Source organism: Pseudonaja textilis, chromosome 3 (assembly GCF_049901715.1).
Source record: "Pseudonaja textilis isolate UNSWEBS1 chromosome 3, rPseTex1.2, whole genome shotgun sequence".
NCBI lineage: Eukaryota > Metazoa > Chordata > Lepidosauria > Squamata > Elapidae > Pseudonaja > Pseudonaja textilis.
In genome coordinates, this window is record NC_141992.1 from 165,833,082 (window position 1) to 165,853,420 (window position 20,339).

At 35.2% G+C, this 20,339-nt stretch overlaps 1 protein-coding gene and 1 long non-coding RNA gene across 4 annotated transcripts in view; one reads left to right on the top strand and one right to left on the bottom strand.

Moving 5' to 3' along the window:
* Positions 1-20,339, top strand: part of PREX2 (phosphatidylinositol-3,4,5-trisphosphate dependent Rac exchange factor 2) — a 116,846-nt gene that overhangs the window by 77,281 nt on the left and 19,226 nt on the right. Inside the window, exons 30-35 of one of the 2 annotated variants that reach the window (XM_087931341.1) lie at positions 2,463-2,591; positions 6,159-6,221; positions 7,492-7,709; positions 10,298-10,400; positions 11,644-11,787; positions 12,682-12,796. In XM_087931341.1, coding sequence (XP_087787467.1) covers positions 2,463-2,591; positions 6,159-6,221; positions 7,492-7,709; positions 10,298-10,400; positions 11,644-11,787; positions 12,682-12,796 — 772 coding nt within the window. The remainder of the gene's footprint in view (positions 1-2,462; positions 2,592-6,158; positions 6,222-7,491; positions 7,710-10,297; positions 10,401-11,643; positions 11,788-12,681; positions 12,797-20,339) is intronic. The other variant, XM_087931343.1, reaches the window with a different exon arrangement.
* The window catches only part of LOC148126401 (uncharacterized), a 77,555-nt gene that overhangs the window by 34,575 nt on the left and 22,641 nt on the right, over positions 1-20,339 (bottom strand). The window contains exon 2 of one of the 2 annotated variants that reach the window (XR_015743230.1): positions 16,949-17,060. The exons of the other annotated variant lie outside the window; for it this stretch is intronic. This is a non-coding gene — a long non-coding RNA (uncharacterized LOC148126401). The remainder of the gene's footprint in view (positions 1-16,948; positions 17,061-20,339) is intronic. 2 annotated transcript variants of the gene reach the window in all.

Genomic DNA, 20,339 nt, shown 5'->3' on the forward strand with positions numbered 1-20,339 from the left:
GCAGTACCTTGACCAGATGCTTTCATCTTCCATCCGTTTGCCAATGATACATGTTGCTTACTCGTGGACATGTTTACAAAACTCTATTTCTAGTAATGCACTGCAATGTTCCACTATCAACTACCCACAAATCATGGTTTACAATTGAATTGCTAGACATAGCTAAATTAACATTCTTCTTAGCCTTCTGGTGATTACCAGTATTCTGTCATTTTCCCTTCTTACAGAATCTAGCTATATGTCCCCTAGTCCCACAAGAAAAATATTTCCTAACAGTATAGGCAGTGGAAAACAAATCCTCTTCTTGTGGTTGTTTCTCTCTCAGTTGGTCTCTTTCAAGCCTTCTTCTTGCCTCTTCTAATAATCGTCTAGCTATGTCATTCAGTGTCAGTTCATTTCTGGTCAGGACTTCCAGTGAAGATACGTAATCATCATAACTTTCATCCAATGAGGAAAGAATGATGTAAACCTGATGCAGTTCTGGAAAAATCAGTTCCTTTTCATGTAGCTCTTGAGAAGTTCTTTTCATGAAGTTCAAATGAGCTAACATATGTCCACCTTTCAGAAGACGTGCTCTAAACAGTTTATGTGTAAGATGTATGTGTGCACCTACACTGTCACGAACATAAATCCTCTTCAAATTCTCCCAACGCCTAGCAGCAGACTCTTCTCCACAAATATGGACTAGCTGTTGGTCACTCAGTGTTAGTCCAATTATACAAAGAGCTCATTCATTGTTTCATTTAAAGTCAGTAAACGGGTAAACAAAGTCCAACAAACAGTCCAAATCCTACACGGTCAAAGCAGTTAGTATCAGTCCAGGGATAATCCAAAAACGAGGTCAAGTATCATAAACAGAGTTCAGTAAATGGAGTTTGCTAACCGTTGCAAAAACTCACAGCAATCCAAGTAGAACGATGATCAGGCAAATACGGCAAAACAGGAAATGCAAGGAGAAAGAAACAAGGTTTCTGGCTCCATCTTATGGCCATTGAAGGAACCTCAGCCAATCACACTTACAGCATTCTCTTAAAGATACAGTATTAAATAACTGTCCTGGTTTATATATTTCCAACCCAACTGTTAGGTGACTATCATTCCTAAGAGAATCATTTAATGTTGTTACCTAACTAATTTTAAGCAGTTATTGCACTCTCTGTCACACGGAGACACTTTTCTTTTTCCTATTCCATTATTCCCTTTTTATGAGTATGCCTTCAAGCGAGAATGTATCTTTTTTGTCTCAACATTAATATCCGTATCTACTTTCATTCAGACATACATAAACCTATATATGTGTGTGTGCGTGTGCATGTGGGGTGTGTGTGTGTGTGTATGTGTGTAGAAGGAGAGAAATGGCAAAATTCAGTTCAACTGAATTGTCAATTTTATGATGACAAAGTGGGAAAGAAATGTTTGTTTTCTGTTTGCTCTTCATTTTTAGGAAAGATCATCTTAAATTCTTCTTTGGGTATAAATAAATTATACTTATGCCCAGTGAGAACGATTGCATGAATACAATCCCCAACCCAAAATTGACTTAGAAAATAAGGTGTAACTGAATTCTCTCCTAAATATGGGAGTCCAGGGAGACTTGTAAAAGTCTATTCAATGTTGCAAGGCTAGGATGACATTCTTCTGCAAATGTACAACTGGAAAGTAGTATAACCTTATAATTACGAGGGCTGTCCACAAAATAGATTACATTTTCGTCTGTAGCAAGAAGGGGCGGAGCTAGCACAGCCATCTTTGGTCTGTGCGTCCGCCGCTCAGTCTGCATCTAGTGCTAGTGGGAGGTTTGTATCATTGCCCGTTATTTCACAGCAAACGTTTGAAATGTGTGCTGCAATTGAAAATCCCGCGAGTTGTGAGGTGCAATCAGTGATAAGGTTTTTGTTGGCAAAAAACCATAAACCGATTGAAATTTTTCGGCAACTGTGTGAAGTGTACGGGGACAACATCATCACTGAAGGTGGAGTGTGCCAATGGTGCATTAAGTTTAAAAATGGCCGAACTACGGCACTCGAGAAGTCCTGTATGCTTTCAAGTGGGAGATTTTTCCTCATCCACCCTACAGCCCCAATCTTCCAACAAGCGACTACCACTTGTTTCCGAGGATGAAGACCTGGCTTGGAACACAGCGCTTTGACGATGCAGAACTGCGGGCGGGCGTGATTGACTGGCCCAAATCTCAGGCGGCTGAATTTTATGACAATGGAATTACAAAGCTTGTTCACTGCTATGATAAGTGCCTCAATTTGTTTGGTGAATATGTTGAAAAGTAGTATTTAAGTGTCACTTTCAAGTGTATGTAATAAAAATTTTTTCCTACACTTTGTTTTTTTTCTATTGCAAAACGTAATCTATTTTGTGGATAGCCCTCGTATACTATAAGGTTATACTATAACATTACAATCAGGTAAAAATATTGTAGTGAAATTAATAATTCTGATTTTGCCTAGAATTTCAGCAAGAAATTGAACTTAAGGTGAACTGCCCAAAGAAATTGAGGCTTCACATTAAACAAGATCCTTGGAACCTCCCCAGCAGTGTTCAAAACCTTTCTCAAAGCATCCGAAAATTTGTTGAAGGTTAGTAATTCATCTACAGCAACTCTTGTTGTATGCTTCTTAGACAGAAATTCTGAAATATAAAAGAATGTTTTGATAGCTTTTCAGATGTTTCATTAACCAATTGAGTATCATCATTGCAAGTAAGGGTGGGGAATTACTCCATTTATATATAGTAGCTTGCCCTCCCAATATTGTTGGGGTTGTGTTTTTTTCCTTGGTAGTTTCATGTCTGGGGTATTGTTTTCTGCTTGATCATTTGCTGGTGTTAATTTCTGCTTATCTGGGTGTTGGCTGCTACAGAGATTCGGTTCTGGTCTTTATTTCCTTCTTAGATTTTTTTGTTGTCTGTTTTGAATGGTGTGTAAATAGGATTTATATTTATTTGTCTATTGGTAGCTGATTTGTCTTAATGCAAATCATTTATATGTGTGGATGGGTAGGTTGGGTGAGAAAGAGACAGAGCACATACATAAATCTAAATCTGTACACAAATTTTAACTGTTATGCATACTAATAGATTTTAATGAACTTAAAAGGAAAGCCATGTTTTTCTTCAGATTCCTTTTCTTGGCTTCATCTTTCTGAGATATCTTTTTTTAAATAAAATTTTATTAAAAAATAATGCCGACTAAAAAAGAAAAATGGAAATAGAGAATAAATAATGCAAAAAAGAAAAAGTATAAACAATTTCACTATCTAGTTATCTTAATTAAAATATATAAAACTCATCACCTCATAATTCAAATCTTAACTATAGCCAAATTTAATAATAATATCTTCTCCAAACTAGTTGTCAGCAAAATGGAGCCCTAAAATAATATTAATTAACAAGTATAAAACTGATCATTCCATATCTCAGCTCTTGAGTATAAGCACATCCACATTTAGAAGATATAAAGTGGTTCCAGTAATCTAGTATGAAGAGACTAAAATTTGATATGAAAAGGTGAGATAATTTTTCCTTTAGAGAACAAGCTCACAAAAATCCCTTTCTTTAAGAGGATCATAAGCCAATTATAATCCTCTTAAAGAAAGAGGATATGTGTTTTGTAAGACAATTAAACATAAAATCAATTTAAATGTTCTCAAATTAGGTTATATAAAGTAACGTAAGCAAAAATACTTAAACATCATGTTAATTGTAAGTATATCCAGCATTTTTTCAGGCCAGATGCCAGAAATCTAAAGAAAACCATCCAAGATAACATGTCAAAATAACATTTTAATTCTGATCAAATAAACCAACATTGTGTTTCTTTTTCTAAAATGTACAATAATCTTGCTATTTAATTCATTCAGCTGATTATTGTTCCTTATTTTGAATTTTGTCAGAATATCAAAAAGTCTCTTTTGTAAGTCTAGCAAAAATACATAATTCCAATAGCTTTCTGGACTGACATTTTTATTTCCTTCTTAAAAGCATCATGTGATATATACATTTGTTTATATAATGACAAATTCTTGTTCATTTTGTTCACAGACAGACTTTTACTTTTTCTGTAATAGCTTCTTCTGGGAACAGACGGTTCCTGAGAAGACCCAGCACAGCTGACATTATTGATTCAAGATCCTGATGCAATTCCTCAAAAATTCCTTTGAACATCATTATAAGCTGCCTGTCTTGTTGTGCCTTTAATGTGCCTTTATTCTTTAAAATTAGTTTCAAAGTCATATTCCATTTTTTTCTGAGCCTTTTGCTTCTTGGTGGCTGAGCCGGGGGGGAAGAGGGGAACCGGGTCATGTGAGTGGCAGGCTGGCACATGTGTGTGCACAGGTCAAATTGTGTGGGCCAGTGCATGCGCATATATACACAGGTCGACTGCAAGTTTTCACTGCTGCTCTCACGAGTTGGGCTGCACGCACACACGCGCATGTGTGTCAGCCTGTGACTAGCCTGACATGTGTCAGTTGTGAATAGGCCACAGCCTGGGAGTGGGCCGCCGGCTGGGTGTTGGGGACCCCTGCCTTAGTTCATCAAAAACTTTCTATAGTGAAAACCTTGTCTTGCTTTTTGTTGTTTTAAATTCTTAAAAATTATAAAGCTGGAGCTTCATTTTCAAGGATCAAAGAACTCACCCAGCGTTTCCAGCCTTGTCATTTTGAAGGGATTTAATGTCTTTAAAACAATTAATAGACAATTTCCAAAAATGATTAGTAAAGAAAATGTAAAAATTATGGCTGGAGCAAGTATGGAAAATTTTCTCAGGTTCCAGTTCTCTAACTTTCTGGAGACTATGGCTTTGCATTATTCTCATGAGATACAATCATATAGAGTACAGATTGGGGAACCTTACATACTCCCTTTTTCTAGAGAGGGTTGAAGGAACTGATCTACTCAGCTGCTCCCTTGTACTTAACTGTAATCGTTGGCTTCATATCATGCGGAGCCATTTTCAGCCCACCATTCTTTTTCAGGAGTCCACTGCCTCAGATATCTTCATGGTATCTTTTCTCTGGTCTTGCATCATACAGTTCCAGTTCCTAGTTTCCATAGCTGCAATCTCCTCTGTTCCACAATCCATCTGGACCCTTTCCATTCCAGTCGCATCTTTTGGCAAACCAAGAAGGAATCATGCTTAATCCCTTTTTTGAGAACGTTTCTGTTTTACAGTGTTCTACCAAATTTGTTCTTGCAGCTTTTAGCATCTATCTTAATAAAGTGTGGTATTTTTCATTCAGGTTTTTTGCAGTGATATGTAAAATAAAAATTTGTGATTTCAGTTCAATTTTAATTTTTAATTTTTTCAAATATTTTGAAGTATTTCTCATACTTTTGAATTTTTTTTACATGATCACTATAAATAATAAAACATTATTTGTTGTAGCACTTCCAACATTTATTTTTGCCTTATTTATTTATCTTGGTGAAGTTACTGTAGATTCCATCTGTAAAACATTTTATACCTATTTTCCCTTAAATTATAACTTGAAATACATTTTATTGACTTCTTTCATAACTCTTCCCATTGTTATATTATGATTACTTCTTAGAAGCTTTGCTTTAACTTTGTACAACTTTTGATTTATCACCTTTTCATTTTTAATAATAATTTGTAGATATGACAATAGCTGATCTTGGTTTGAGTAAGTGCTTCAAATTCTTTCAAGGTCTCCCCTTCTAGTCAGAGATCTTTTTTTTTTATTGTTCTAGCAATTTGTTAATACATTAATCATGGTAAATTCCAACCTTCACTGAACAGTTTTGCTATGTTTTTAGTCTATCTTCAGAGTCTTTGTGCCATATTGGCATATACGATTAAATATTTTTTCATGTACTATAAATAGTTATTCCTGAAATAATAAATGGTGTTTGATGGCAAAAATGTTGGCAATGTTACTGGACTTACTGTTTTCTCTGATTTTTCTTTAGATGGTATAAATATTTTATCTTACATAATCTTTGTATTTCATTGATAACAATGAAATACAATGTAATGTAATTTTGAATAGAAATATATAAAGATTCTTGTTGTTCCTGTGCCTATTGATTGAAAGATATATTGCTTAATAGTAGAAAATTAAGGTTGAATAGAAAGGGACACTCCGTCCCTGGCCTGAGTGCCAAACATGATTTTGTCTCTTCAGGTTCTTCTATTTTTTTTCCAGAGGTAAAAGCAAGAGTCCTTCTGGCACTTCTTGAATATACAGGTAATTTTTATTTAAAAATTGACCAACTTTTGCAAATGTCTTCATTTGTGCTCTCTGAACTTGATTGTTTTCTTGCAGATGTTTCATTACCAAACTAAGTAACACCATAAGTATGTTTGATAATGAAACATCTATAAGAAAACAACCAAGGTCAGAGATGACCAAGGATCCAACAGTTCCAACTCTGAGCTATAAATATTCTTTTTATTGGTACTTGTAAGTAAAATAGTTTAATAATATTTAGTAATTGATATTAACCTGATCTGGATAAGGTTACACTCTGGACTAACAACTTATTTTTGAGGAACAGATGATAAATATGACCAGGAAGTTTTTTCACATAAATCCATTTACAGGTGCTCCTTATTTAACAATGGCAGTGGAGACCAGAATTTATACCACTAACTGACTCAGTCATAAATTGTGATGTCGTGGCTGCACCACTTACTGCCAGAAATCCCAGCACTTCTAGTTGCCACTGTTAAGCAAATCATTCTTTGTCATTAAGCAAGTATGTTACATAGTCAATATTTATGACTTCCTGCTGGCTTCCCTATTGAATTTTTGTTTGGTGGAAGCTGACAGTGAAGGTTGCAAATAGTGACCGTGTGACTGTAGGATTTTGTCACATTATTACGATTGCCTAGCAGCTGAATTGTGATCATATGCTGTGGAGGTGCAGTAACAGCTGCAACTATGTAGAAACATCGTAAGCCCCCTTTGTTCAGCACCATCATAACTCTGAACAGTTGTTGAATGAGTGGTTGCTAACAAGGACTTCCTCTATAAATACATGAGCAAGAAAAACCCATGAATTTTACTGGACTTTCTGAGCAAGCACGTATAAGATTGTGACATAAAGAGGTAACTGATCATTTATCATACAGAAAGCCAGTTGCCATGAAAGTAGGCTAACTTGTGGATATGTATTATATGTACATGCAGAATAAAAAAGCATTATAGCATACACATTAAACAAGATTCCACAATGAATAGCAGTTTTTGACACTTGGATATGTACTAAGGTAGAATAATTTAATAATTAAATTCATTTATGATGTATCTATAGTCTACAAGCTTACTATATAGAGATAGCATGGCATTTCTTTCATCAGCCTGTGCAATCAAAAGAACCTACAAGTATATATATTATCTGGTATTTAATAGCCATTTTTATGCCCAGAAAACAAGATCAGTGCATAGGACTATGCTTACTTGCTCATCAATTTAGATAATTTTTCACCTATTTTTCCAATTATACTCTTTTCAGATAGTGAGATACAGCTCAGGAGAGACATGGTCTTCTGCCAGAGTCTAGTAGCTACAGTTTGTGCATTTTCAGAGCAATTAATGGCTGCCTTAAATCAAATGTTTGACAATGGCAAGGAATATGAAATGGAAACACAAGAGGCCAGCAGGAGATGGTTGGAACAGATATCTACTGCAGGTGTTCTCCTTTACTTCCAGTCACTGCTGTCACCAAACTTGGTGAGAAATCCTATAAATGTCTATATAATATTTATCAATACTTTATTATCCTGAACAAAACCTGAAATAAAATTTTGTAAAAGAGCAATTTTTCAATAATGCTGTTGAATAGTTACTGATAACGTTCTGTATTCTAAAGACTTTGTAAATCAAACCAACAGATCAACTGTACCAGGAAGTCCCCATAGTGAGCTAGGTAGCAAATAAATTTAACAAATACTAATAATAATTCTTCAATTATATCTCTAACATCATCAAACATTAACACCTGTCTATCCTAGGTCCTTGGGAAGATCTCAATAGGTGGATAAAAATGCCAGATCCAGTCTGAACATCTGGCTGAATGTGCAACAGTCTATAATGTGCCAAAGTAAAAGAACCAATTAGTTCATATTATTATCCAAAATTACTTATAGCCTTTTAGATCTTTTTGTTGCTTCTAATTATTATCATTTTCTTAATTTTAAAGGGCTCACTAAAGTCGGAACTGGGAAAAGTTTGAGACTATTAGACATAGCATTTCTGGCTCTATACCATTAGCTACAATCCTTAAGCCCTCACTTATGTGAAAGTGCTGTTTCTTCTCCCTTATATGTGATTTGGCTTCAGTCCTATTTTCTCCAGGACTTGTTTTGTAACCAGTGATATCAGGATCCATTGGATTGAATCTAGTTAGTTTCACTTTAGTTTCAATGAAAGTGGTGGTACAACTTACTCATTAAATTGACTATAGCCTAGTTCTCATAGGAGTTCTGTCAGGAGTGAACACATTATATTATAGTTGCTAATGCTGTTGAATATTGTTGAGTTCAATTTATATCCTGTAGTTTTAATTTATTCTATCAGAAAATAGTTTCTTCTTAAATAATACTGAGTTTTGATTCTTTTCAATTTCTGTGGTTTTATATCAGTGTCCTGTATTCCTCAATTTTGAAGCAGTTTTCCCCAGCATGATATTTCAGGCCACCAATGTGTCCACAGAGATCTCTTGGCACCCTCAGCTCTCTTTTTAGCTGAGCTTAATTTTCAACCAGTTGTTTTGATTAGCAAAGAAATTTTGGAAATGCTATGAATGAAGTGTCAACCTTATACCTGTGTACAACAAGTGTTGCTGGAAAATAAAAATGGCAAGTAGGTTCAGTCTAGTTGTTTGTTTGGAAAAGTGTTCTCGTACAGAAAAAAAATTCAAGAATGATCTGGGTCTGGAATGTAGACAGATAAATCTTGAAGAGATTTTATGGGGAAGCAATGAACAATTTCATATGTATATCTCTTGTAAATGGATACTGTGATGCTGGAAACCCACCAAATGAAATCCAAATGAAATTGAATAACCAAATTGCCGTGGCATGCCATTCTGTGTTTGTTTGTGTGTGGTACTCTTGTCTAGCCATGATTTGTCTTCAGAATTTCAGATATTTATTCATTCAATTTCTGCCCAATTCAACCAAGTGATTCTGGGCTGCTTAAATTCTAAAATCATAAAAGAACTAAGCTAGCAAATGTAAAAACATCCAGAAAAGAAATACAAACAACAGTAAAAAATAATTAACTAAGAGCCCCATGGTTGGAATGTGAGACACTTACAAATTATTTTAGAAGCCACAATACAGAATTTCATTTTCTTTCAATATTTAGTATAAAATATTTTAACTTACAACAGCCAGGATACGCACTTAAGCTTGATTTGCAGTAGCACATTTTAAATATACTCATTTATTTGAAGAAAAATTACAATTCTATGCAATGTAAATAGCCAGATTTTTAAAGCCTTGCAAAAAAGTTCACAGAGTTGGAGTGATTCTAATCTCCAAGGGGAAAATATATCACAAGATGGGGACTGTAGCAGAGATATGCCCATTAAGCCAACAAATCTGGGATTTCTGAATCAAAAAGTTGCAGCCTTTCCCAACTTTGTCCTGTACACATATGTTGCACTATACTTCCCAAATAAACACTGTCCATGCTGGCTGAGAATTCTAAGTGTCATTATACTGTACACTGAACAACATTAGGTTGACGAAAGGTGGCTAATCTTTAATAGGTTAATGATGTCTCTAGAGGTTGTGATACATCTGCATTATTTTACATTTGACTGATTAAAAAAAATCAAATTCCTTAATTTTTTTTCTTCTAAGTTCTATAATTCTGCCTTCCATTAGGCTATAGTTCTATGCTAATGTTTTCTTTGTTAGCAACGTGAGAAAATTATAAATTATTTTAGAAGCCACACTAATACAAAACTTCATTTTATTTTCAGCATATTAAATATTGTAACATACAAAAGCCAGTGTAAGCACTTAAGCTTGGTTTGTAGTCACACATTTTAAATATACTCACTTGAACAATTAAAATTCTGTGCAATTAAATTACACAGGCAACACAGTAATTAACTTTGTCTTCTGTATATATTGTTGCTAATAATTTGACAAGAGAAGATGGAGTAAAATTTAGTAGAAGTCAATCCATATTAATTTACTGATGAGTCAGTTTATTGCTTCAGTGAAAGAGGATATGACCATTTGCAGTTAATGTTTATAATAATCTAGCACGATTACTACATTCTGTCTATATGTATATATTTGCAGACTGATGAACAAGCTATGCTAGAAGACACATTGATTGCATTATTTGACTTGGAGAAAGTTACATTTTATTTTAAACATTCTGAACAGGAACCTTTAGTAGCAAGTGAGTATTGTAAAGCATGCTTACATTTCCCCTTTCAATATTTGTTGTAAAATATTAGAGGATATAACTACACACTCTCGTTTGTGTCACATTTGCTTGTATAGTAAACATCTTTGCATGCTCATGCATATGCAAAATTTTAAACTTTTAACCATTTTGAGGAGAATGGTAATATGGTATACAATATTTATCCTACTTTTCTTACTTCATAAGCAACTCAAGATGGCAAACATAATCCTTCCTCCTCCTTTTTTGTCTCCACAACAAGAACTCTGTGAGATGAGTTGGACTGAAGTGAGTGATTGGCCCAAGGTCACCCAGCCAACTTTTATGCCTGAAGTGGGACTAAAACTCATGGTCTCCTGGTTTCTAAGCCAACACCTTTACATATATACCAAACTAGTTCTCCAATCTTACTTCAATCTTGATGCCACTTCTTTATTCATAGCACCTAGCAAAGACAGTAGGTTTAATGTTAGTTATGATAGTTGTAGGCATTAGTACAAGTTAGAGGGGAAAAGAGAATTTTGTGCAGCCAGGCACAAAATAGAAAGAAGATGGGCAGCAAATCTTTATTCAAGTTTCACTATGAACACAATGTATGAATACAGTCACAATTTCATTTTTTTCTTAAAGCTATCTTAGAAATGTAATGGTATCTACAAAAGAAACTATAGATGAAGAAGTCTTTCCCTGATTGGGAGTATTGCATTTTCACTAAGTTTTTAAAATTAAAAGTAGCTGAAATCTTTTAATATACATGCAAGAATTCTTATAAGATTTTAGACACTAAAATGTATGCATTTTAAAAAAATAAATGTTTAAAAATGGAAATCGGCCCATTTAGTATTCTTATTGGGACTTCATTTGTACCCAATCAATTAATGCTTCCTCTTAACATCTCCCTTATTCCATGTAGTACGTTATCACTGTATTTTCATATCTTTATCCAGTAGTATAACATAAGGAAATTAATTATGTTATAATACTGTGACATAGAATTTGAATTTTTACTTACAAACAAACATTGTGGCAGAAGGATTCAATGTTTGGTATTCAGATAGTGGGTCAATGTAGATTTTTAATCTAAATTGTATTTCCTATGGCACCACAAGGATTAATTGTGATATTTTGGTTGATGGTTGATTTAGTTTTACTTTCTCAAAATATTTGTAAATCTTTGCAAGAAAAATTGAAAAACTTTTGACTGGTAATTTTGACTAAAATGTTATTTTATTTTTAGATATGCCAATCACATATCAAGCAGAAGGAAGTCGGCAAGCTATGAAAATTTATTTTTATCTCGATAGCTACAATTTTGAACAGCTTCCCCAAAGGCTAAAAAATGGTGGAGGTTGTAAACTTTACCCAGTTCTATTTGCACAAGGTAAAATATTTTCAAGTTTACCTATTCTTAATTAGTTTGTTTAACTTATATGAAAAATAATACATAGTTGCTGGCATTCTGGGGTATTCATGGATACAGCAATATGTTGAAGAAAATCACATCTTGCATAAATAAAATGCATGTATGTTATTATACATATTTGAATATTTTATTGTACTTATCTTACTAATGTCTGCCTTTATTTTTAATATATTCATTTGTTTGTACAATTTTGTCTAGATGGATAACTTACTGCATGTTTGAATTTGATAACATGTAAAAATGTTTCTTTTTAAAAAATATGCTTGGAGGAATTCTGGGAATTAAAGTCCATCCTCATTAAAGTTGCCAGATTTGAAAAACACTGATCTAAAAATTTAAAATTTGTTTTCAAATTTTGCCAGTAAGGAGCATGTTTATATGGTTTTTGAATGTTTTTATCTTGAAAGCATAATATAAACTCTTATAATAAATAAAGAAGAAATGTGTTACTGGATTGAAAATGGCTATTGCCGATACTTAGGTAAATCCGATCTTATGTGTTTAACTTGAAGATGTACTACTATGGGAATATGTATGTCCTCTATGCAACAGTGAAATGCACAACATTGTTACTTAACATGTAGTACTGTATATTTAAAGGTACAGAAAAGAACAAGCTTCTGATACCTTTCTACTTAAGAGAGAATATTTCCTTCAGGAATGAAGGAATTTTAGTTAATTTTAATTAATATGACCATGTGCATTTCAGTCCCATGTGTGTTTGTGTTAGCTGTGAAAAAGCAATATTATATTTGGAGAATTACAGTATCTGTATAGGAAAACTGGAAAAAAAATAAACCAGTGCATCAGTTTGATATGAATCTGTGTTATTTCCTGTGCATTCTTTTATAGCCCTGGAAAGTATGGAAGGATATTATTATAGAGACAATGTATCAGTAGAAGAATTTCAAGCCCAGATTAATACAGCTTCATTGGAAAAAGTAAAACAGTATAACCAAAAACTCAGGTGAGTAAATAGCTGTTATTTCTAAGCACGAACTTGGGTCATGATGCTAAAACAATACTGGCAAAAGTCCTGCTTTAGTGGATCATAGTGTGCAAACACATTCAGATTTTTCTTTTTTCCAATTTGACATCAGTCTAGTTAATATTTTGATTGATTATATAGGGAAAATAAAGACAAACATCTGAACATATCACACTGTCCTATTGTGTCTTTTTATTTTTCTTATATGTATCCATTTCATGTATTCATAACTATGTTTATACTCATACCTGTTATCTTGTAAGCGATTAACAAATCAAATAGAAATAAATAAATAAATATGATTTCCAGTATAATCCCTATAATCTATTCAGCCAACTTTACTTGCATGTTTTGGTGCTTCAAATGAGATTCTGTACTATGATTTTTGCTTTATTATTTCACTGCCACAATTTGATTTTTTCTAGTACTGTGAACCTTCAAGTATATTAAGATAATTTTATTGTATAACTGTCTCTTTTAAAGATATGGAAGTGAATCTAAGTCTTACTAAAAAAGATTGATGGGCATATAATACCAAATCATCTCCTATGAACATGACAACTTATTTATGTTGCTGATTAGTTTTTAATGTAGTGAATTTCTCATTAACGTAATGTGATTTAAAAAACCAGTAATTCATATTTTTCTTACAAATTAATATAGATGTTCAGATTAGAAGGAAAATTTGTATTGCATCTTTCCTTCCAAATGCTTTACAACTTATTCTTTTTATTGCTTGGACAGTTTAAAGACAAATAACAGTAAATTTCTTTCAGTACGACAGTGCATCAGAACAGCATATTATCTTCCATTCTTTCCTCTTAGTAACAAAAGCATTATTTTATATTGTACAAAGTAATTGTATTTCTATGTGAATCCAACTTTATCAACAAATTTGTTGAGTTAGCAACAGCTGTAATGTCATTCATGCACCATTCTTTTATTATATTTCCCTTCTGTCCTTTTCCAGACAATAGGCTTATTCTTATATTGTTTTCACAATGCAACACAATTCCTTTCAGGTTGAATATATCCCCATGGTATGCCAAATTAAAACTTAGACAAAGTTCTAGTTTAGCGTGCAGCAGAAGCCAAAAAAGCTAATGTAATCCTAAATTGTATTAACAGAGGGATACAATCAAGATCAAGGGAGGTACTAATACCACTCTATAAAGCCTTAGTAAGACCACACCTAGAGTACTGCATCCAGTTTTTGTCACCACATTACAAAAAAGATGTTGAGACTCTAGAAAGAGTACAGAGAAGAGCAACCAGAATGATTAGGGGACTGGAGACAAAAACATATGAAGAACAGTTACAGGAACTGGGCTTAACTAGTCTAGTAAAGAGAAGGACCAGGGGAGACATGATAGCAGTCTTCCAATATCTGAGGGGCTACCACAGAGAGGAAGGGGTCAAGCTATTTTCTAAAGCGCTTGTAGGCCAGACAAGGAATAATGGATGGAAACTGAACAAGGAGAGATTTAACCTGGAAATAAGGGGAAACTTTCTGACAGTGAGAACAATCAACCAATGGAACAGCTTGCCCTTGGAAGTTGTGGGAGCGCCATCACTTAAGACTTTCAAGAAGCGATTGGACTGCCATTTGTCAGAAATGGTGTTGGGTCTCCCACTTGGGTGGGGGGGGTTGGACTAGATGACCTACAAGGTCCCTTCCAACTCTGATGATCTGTTAAAAGTAGACTGCAGCCCTAAGAACTAAATCTGTTTTTCTAATCTCCATTCGTTTAATTCCCTGTCAACCTGAAAAGGCTTACCTATGAAAGTTGCTTCATGGTTCAAAAATTTTCATGCTTTATATTTCATGCAAGCTCAGCATTACTCTACTATTTATTGACAGAATTTATTGACATATTTTAGATTTGTTCAAAATTCTGAAAAAAGATATTTTCAAGAGCGGTTGTGTTCATCAAATTTTCTGCCAGGTGGCACTTGGATTTTGTAATTAGTCTTTGCTAATTCTGTTTTCTTCAGGGCACTTAAAAAAATCGCATATTGTTTTCTGTTTTAAGGTTGTTTAGCAGTATCTATTTATTCTGAATCTGGGTTGATTGGAAGATGATTTCAATCAGAAGAAATTTCCAGAATGATCCTTATGTGGCCAGGAGTTAACTTCATCTGCAGTCCTAGATTGTAGTGATATAATTAGGTGAAAGTCAGGGTTGTTAGTTTTACTAGACTCTTCCTGTTATCAATTTAAGTGTTGCCTGAGGATTTTTTAAAAATAAAATAATATATAATACAAGTTGAAATCTCATTTTATGTGTTTATTTATTCAATTTGCATAAGCGCCCATCCCATCAAGTAACCATGGGATGACAAACAATCTTAATAAATTCAAAACCAGTTTGAATACAAAAAATTAAAATATATAGCAACTGAGAAGGATGTCTCAAACAGTGGTTGTTAGCATAACCACAAAACACAGGAGGTCGATTGTCCTTTGTTGGAAATTTTCAACAGAATTTTGATAGCTATTTTGGGGGGATAACGTAGAATCTCTGTAGGGGACATGAAGTTGGAGTAATTGATCTCTAAGATCCCTTTCAACCTTTACATTCTATAATCCTATGTTAAGATCTGTCAAACACATTTTGCAGCAATAGATTCCACTGGTTCATTATGTACTGCATGGATAAGTACTTTCTTTTGTCTGTTCTAAATTGCCTTCAATTGCTTCATTGGAACAATCCTGGTCCTAGTGTTTTGACAGAGGAAAAAAACTCCTGCTCAAACCAGATTTGCAAAACAGCTTTTTGTTTTTGTTCTTTTCTTCAGAAGAATGGAACAAGAAGAGCTTCTGCACTGCAAAGTGAAACTCTAGTTTGTATTCATTCAGTCTTCCTCACTCCCAAACCACTGAGATCTGTTTGGGAGTGGTGTGTGTGATATGGGAGGGAAGCCTCACACTGCTTTTCCTAAGTTCACTACAAAGCTAAATAATGCATTTATTCAAAGACAACTGAATGCATACTCTTTTTATCCTTGTGGACACAACTTCTCCCAACACAAAGGAAAGGTAGAGAGATGAACTCCACCCCTACATAAGATATAATTTTCATTCCTGCCAGCCTTTTCTCTTGCTCTCTCTCCCCCTAATCCCAGGTTTGCAAAGCTGAAAGTCACATTAAAAAAGGAAGAAAAAATGTGGGTTGGGGTGGAGAATGGAAAGAAAGTGATGGCAAACCTGTCTTCATTTTTATAAAGCTGTCCAACTGAACCAATATGACACAGGGTGGATGCAACAGTAAACAAACAACTCCCCCACCACACAACATTAAAAGATTCACTATACAATATATAAATATAAAAGGAAAATATGAAACATTCAGCTTCCTTTTGTACTAGTTTAGATGCAGTGAGAGAGGTAGAACAGCAAAGAAGGAAAATAGAGCAGTTAGCCTCCTGTCAAATGTGGTGAAGCAAGGGAATTCTGTATTTCACCAGAGAATTTTGAACTGCAGATGGTGAGGACAATTGGGGGAAATGCGAATTGTATTAAAATGCATTGAGCATTATTTGCAAATGGAGCAGCTGTTGGTATACAGTAGCAGACTCAACCTCTTACATTAAGTAACCTGGGTTTACCAACATAAGGTTTAAAATTCTGCTCCTTCAATCAGAGAATGATAGATAGCAAGTCAGACAAGCCAACCTTGATGTAGAACAGAACCAACTTTTCTCTGTCAATATACAGGTACTCTACATTTACACACAAAACCCCACCTCAAAAATATCTACTAAATTTTAAAATCTATAAAGCAAACGGTTTCTGTACATACATAAGCATTAAGATTTCATCCTTATCATTTTAAGTAGATTAAAAAATAGTGTCTTTTTCAGGTAATGTGCCAACTTTTCCATTAGCTATTGTCATAACATCTGATTGAAGTTCTCAACAAGCATTTAATAATTAAGTGAAGTGCTTTGCAAATTTATATGCTCTCCACAGCTTTCCAGGTTCTCAGAAACACAAATATCCTTTTGTGAAAAGCCACTGGAAGTTGTTCTGTCGGTTTTCACTCAAGTGTCAGTTAATTAAGGAAGAAATAATTTTTTGATATGTCATATTTTAAAACTCTAATTAGCATTTGGGAAGAATAACCTTACCTCCATAGCCATTTTGATGTAGTGAGTAAGGCACTGGACCAGAAACTGGGAGGCCATGATGAATTCTAGTCCTGCTTTAGATACAAAGCCAACTGTCATTTTCTCACTTGTGCTGAAAAAAAGTTCAGAACAATATTTAAAAAGGACTCTCCCAGCAGCACCTGTGGTGGCCATCTATAGAAAACAGTGAAGTTACTTTTGTAGAAGTATGCACTACTCCAAATTAATCATGTCTGCATTCACACATACACAATATGTGATATTTTGCTACACTGTCCCCATTCTGTCCATTTTTAAATATAATAATGTTATATTTAAAAGTGTACCAACATCAACCAGGAGAAAAAGTTACATTTCTAAATATTTAACCAAGAAATAAATCCCAAGTTAATGCGGTTCTTACTCCCTAGTAAAGGTGCATATGTTTTTTAAAATTATTTGGATCATACTTTCATAGAATGTGCAGTAGTTTACTTCTTCTGATGCATGAGATTTTGGACAAAATCTGAAGCTAAGAACAGCTCTGAAATTGGATTATTTTGTATGTCTTTCAAACATTCTGAATACACTTTTGGTCTCTGTACAAAGTAATTTTGAACTCTGAAACTTTATGTTATTATTGTCAAGCATCCACACAGTATCCATGATATCAATCACTCCAAGACATTATCTCTCCAATTGATTTATTAGGAACAGATCTGGCACGTTCAAAAGCAATTTTCCAAGTGAAAGCTTTTTTGTGCGTTACACAGAATCCACCTTCTCTCCTCCCACTTCTACACTTCATAAATCACGAGAATCAATTAACTGCAGCTGGAAATTCTTAATACGACACACAGAAGAACCTCGAACTTTTCAACTCCTCTCTCTAAAAATAAATATGTGGCAGCTGAATTTCAAAGCTGACAGGCGTCCTCCCTTGAAAACTCCTCCTCCTAAAAGAAAAGAAAAAACCCACACATATACATTGTCCTTAACCCCCTCTCCCCCCGCCACGAGGGCCCTTCGGTTTGTGGGGAAAATCCTCATGGAATTGGTTAACCAATTGATCAGCATGAGCATCCCAACTCTTTAACCAACTAGCATCTGAGAGGGGGGTATCCTTTCCATAAGACCAAATATTGCAATCGGCCATGGTATAATCTAGAATCGAGAATTTTTTGAATCTCATAATGTGTTTCCCCATGTACTGTCAACGGTTTAGGGGGAGCCAGTGGTAGTGGTCTTATCATTGATGTCGTAACTGGTTTTAGTAAACTACAATGGATGGAACACTGGATGAATTTTCCCCAATAGTAAAGGAAGACGTAATTGGACAGTGACCGGATTGATTATCTTTGAAATTTGGAGCGGACCCAAGAATTTTGGACCCAGCTTCTTACAGAGCAATTTCAACCTAAGATACTGGGTCGACAAATATACTTTGTCTCCTACTTTAAAAGGTGGTTGAAGGGATCTATGTTTATCCGCCTGTTTTTTATAAATTTTTGCAGCTTCGTTCAAAGCTTTTTTTGTATCTTCCCACCCTTTCTTTAATGAGTTCATCCATTCTGTCAGGGACATGGATGAGGGAGGTTGCCTAGGAAACTCTGGCATTGGGACAAAATCCAATCCAATGTTGATTTGGAATGGAGTCAATCCCGTGCTGCTATGTACTGCATTATTGTAAGCAACCTCTGCAGAATGTAATAACTGAGCCCAATTTTCTTGTTAATTTACATAGCATCTAATGTATTGTTCAATCATGGCGTTAGCTCTCTCCGCTGCTCCGTTACAAGCAGGATGGAAAGCTGAGGATAACCCTTGAGAGGAGCCAATGGATTTCAGAAATTTCCTCCAAAATTTTGCCGTAAATTGTACCCCTCTGTCTGATATTACTCTGTGAGGTACACCATGTAATCTATAGATCCGTTTCACAAACAGCTTTGCAAGTTTTTTCGTAGATGGAAGCCCTTGGCAGGCTATAAAATGGGCCTGTTTAGATAATAAGTCAATTATAGTCCAAATGACTGTATTCCTTTCACTCTTAGGTAATTCAACAATAAAGTCCATTGCGATTTCTTCCCAAGGTTGGGTAGGTTCAACAACTTGTTGCAGGAGGCCAGAGGGCTTTGCAGTTCTCTGTTTCATCTTGGCACAAATTGAACAACTTTTTACATGCTTTTTTCAACATCAGGTTTCATTTTTGGCCACCAGAACTGTCTTCTTAGTAAATGCAGGGTTTTTTGGAATCCGAAATGGCCTCCCAGCCGTAAATCGTGGCTACGCTTTAGTACCAGTAGTCTTAGGGTTGTGGGTACATAAAGCCTAGTCCCTTTCCAAGCTAGTCCTTCATTCATTGTCAACTCAGTTTGATGGTCCAGGAACCAAGGATCAATAGGGCTGTTTTCAATTCCGCAGTCAGCTTATCTTCCAGGAGTTTGGGGTTGCGGTTAGCTTGGGTTCTAGTGGTTACTTGGCTGGCCAATTGAGCATCTGAAATTAAGGCTTGTACTATTTCCTCTCGGTGGCTGTCAAACTGAGGTTTTCTGGACAGAGTATCCGCCAGTACATTTTTCCCTCTGGGTATATATTTAATGTTAAAATTGAATTGCTTGAAATATTGGGCCCAGCGGATTTGTTTGGGCGATAATCTCCTAGGGGTCTTTAGAGCCTCAAGGTTCTTATGATCAGTCCATACCTCAAAGGCCTCTGGCACCCCTTCTAGAAAATGCCTCCAAGTCAATAAAGCCCATCGTATGGCAAATGCTTCTTTCTCCCAGACCGCCCACCTTCGTTCTGCGTCTGTCAGCTTTTTGGACATATAAGCGCAAGGCATCAGTCGGCCTTAAGAGTCTTTTTTCAGCAAAACGGCTGCCACCACTACATCACTTGTATCTGTTTGGACAATAAAAGGCTTGGTCGCGTCTAGGTGCTTGAGGATGGGCTCCGTTGCAAAGAGGCATTTTAATGTCTCAAAAGCTTTCTGATAGTCCAAGCCAGGGGTTGACTCAGCTTTGATTTGGTGGGTGATGGGCCCGTTTTTAATAGCTCTGTCAACGGGAGGGCAACTTCAGCAAAGGATGGAATGAATTGTCCATAGAAGTTGGCAAACCGCAAGAAACTTTGAAGTTGTTTTCGGGTTCTGGGGGGGTTGCCACTCCAGCACCGCTTTCACCTTTCCGGGGTCCATTTCAATCCCCAGGTTGGATATTCGGTAGCCTAGGTAGTCTAGCGACTCTTTGTGGAATTCACATTTTGAGAGTTTCACATAATTTGGTGGCTAGAAGTTTTTCTACAACCTGTCAGACCAATTGAACATGTTCTTCCATGGTTTCGCTGAAGATAAGGATGTCATCCAGGTACACGAAGACCCCCCCGGTAAAGGTGCGGGTGTAGCACCTCATTGATG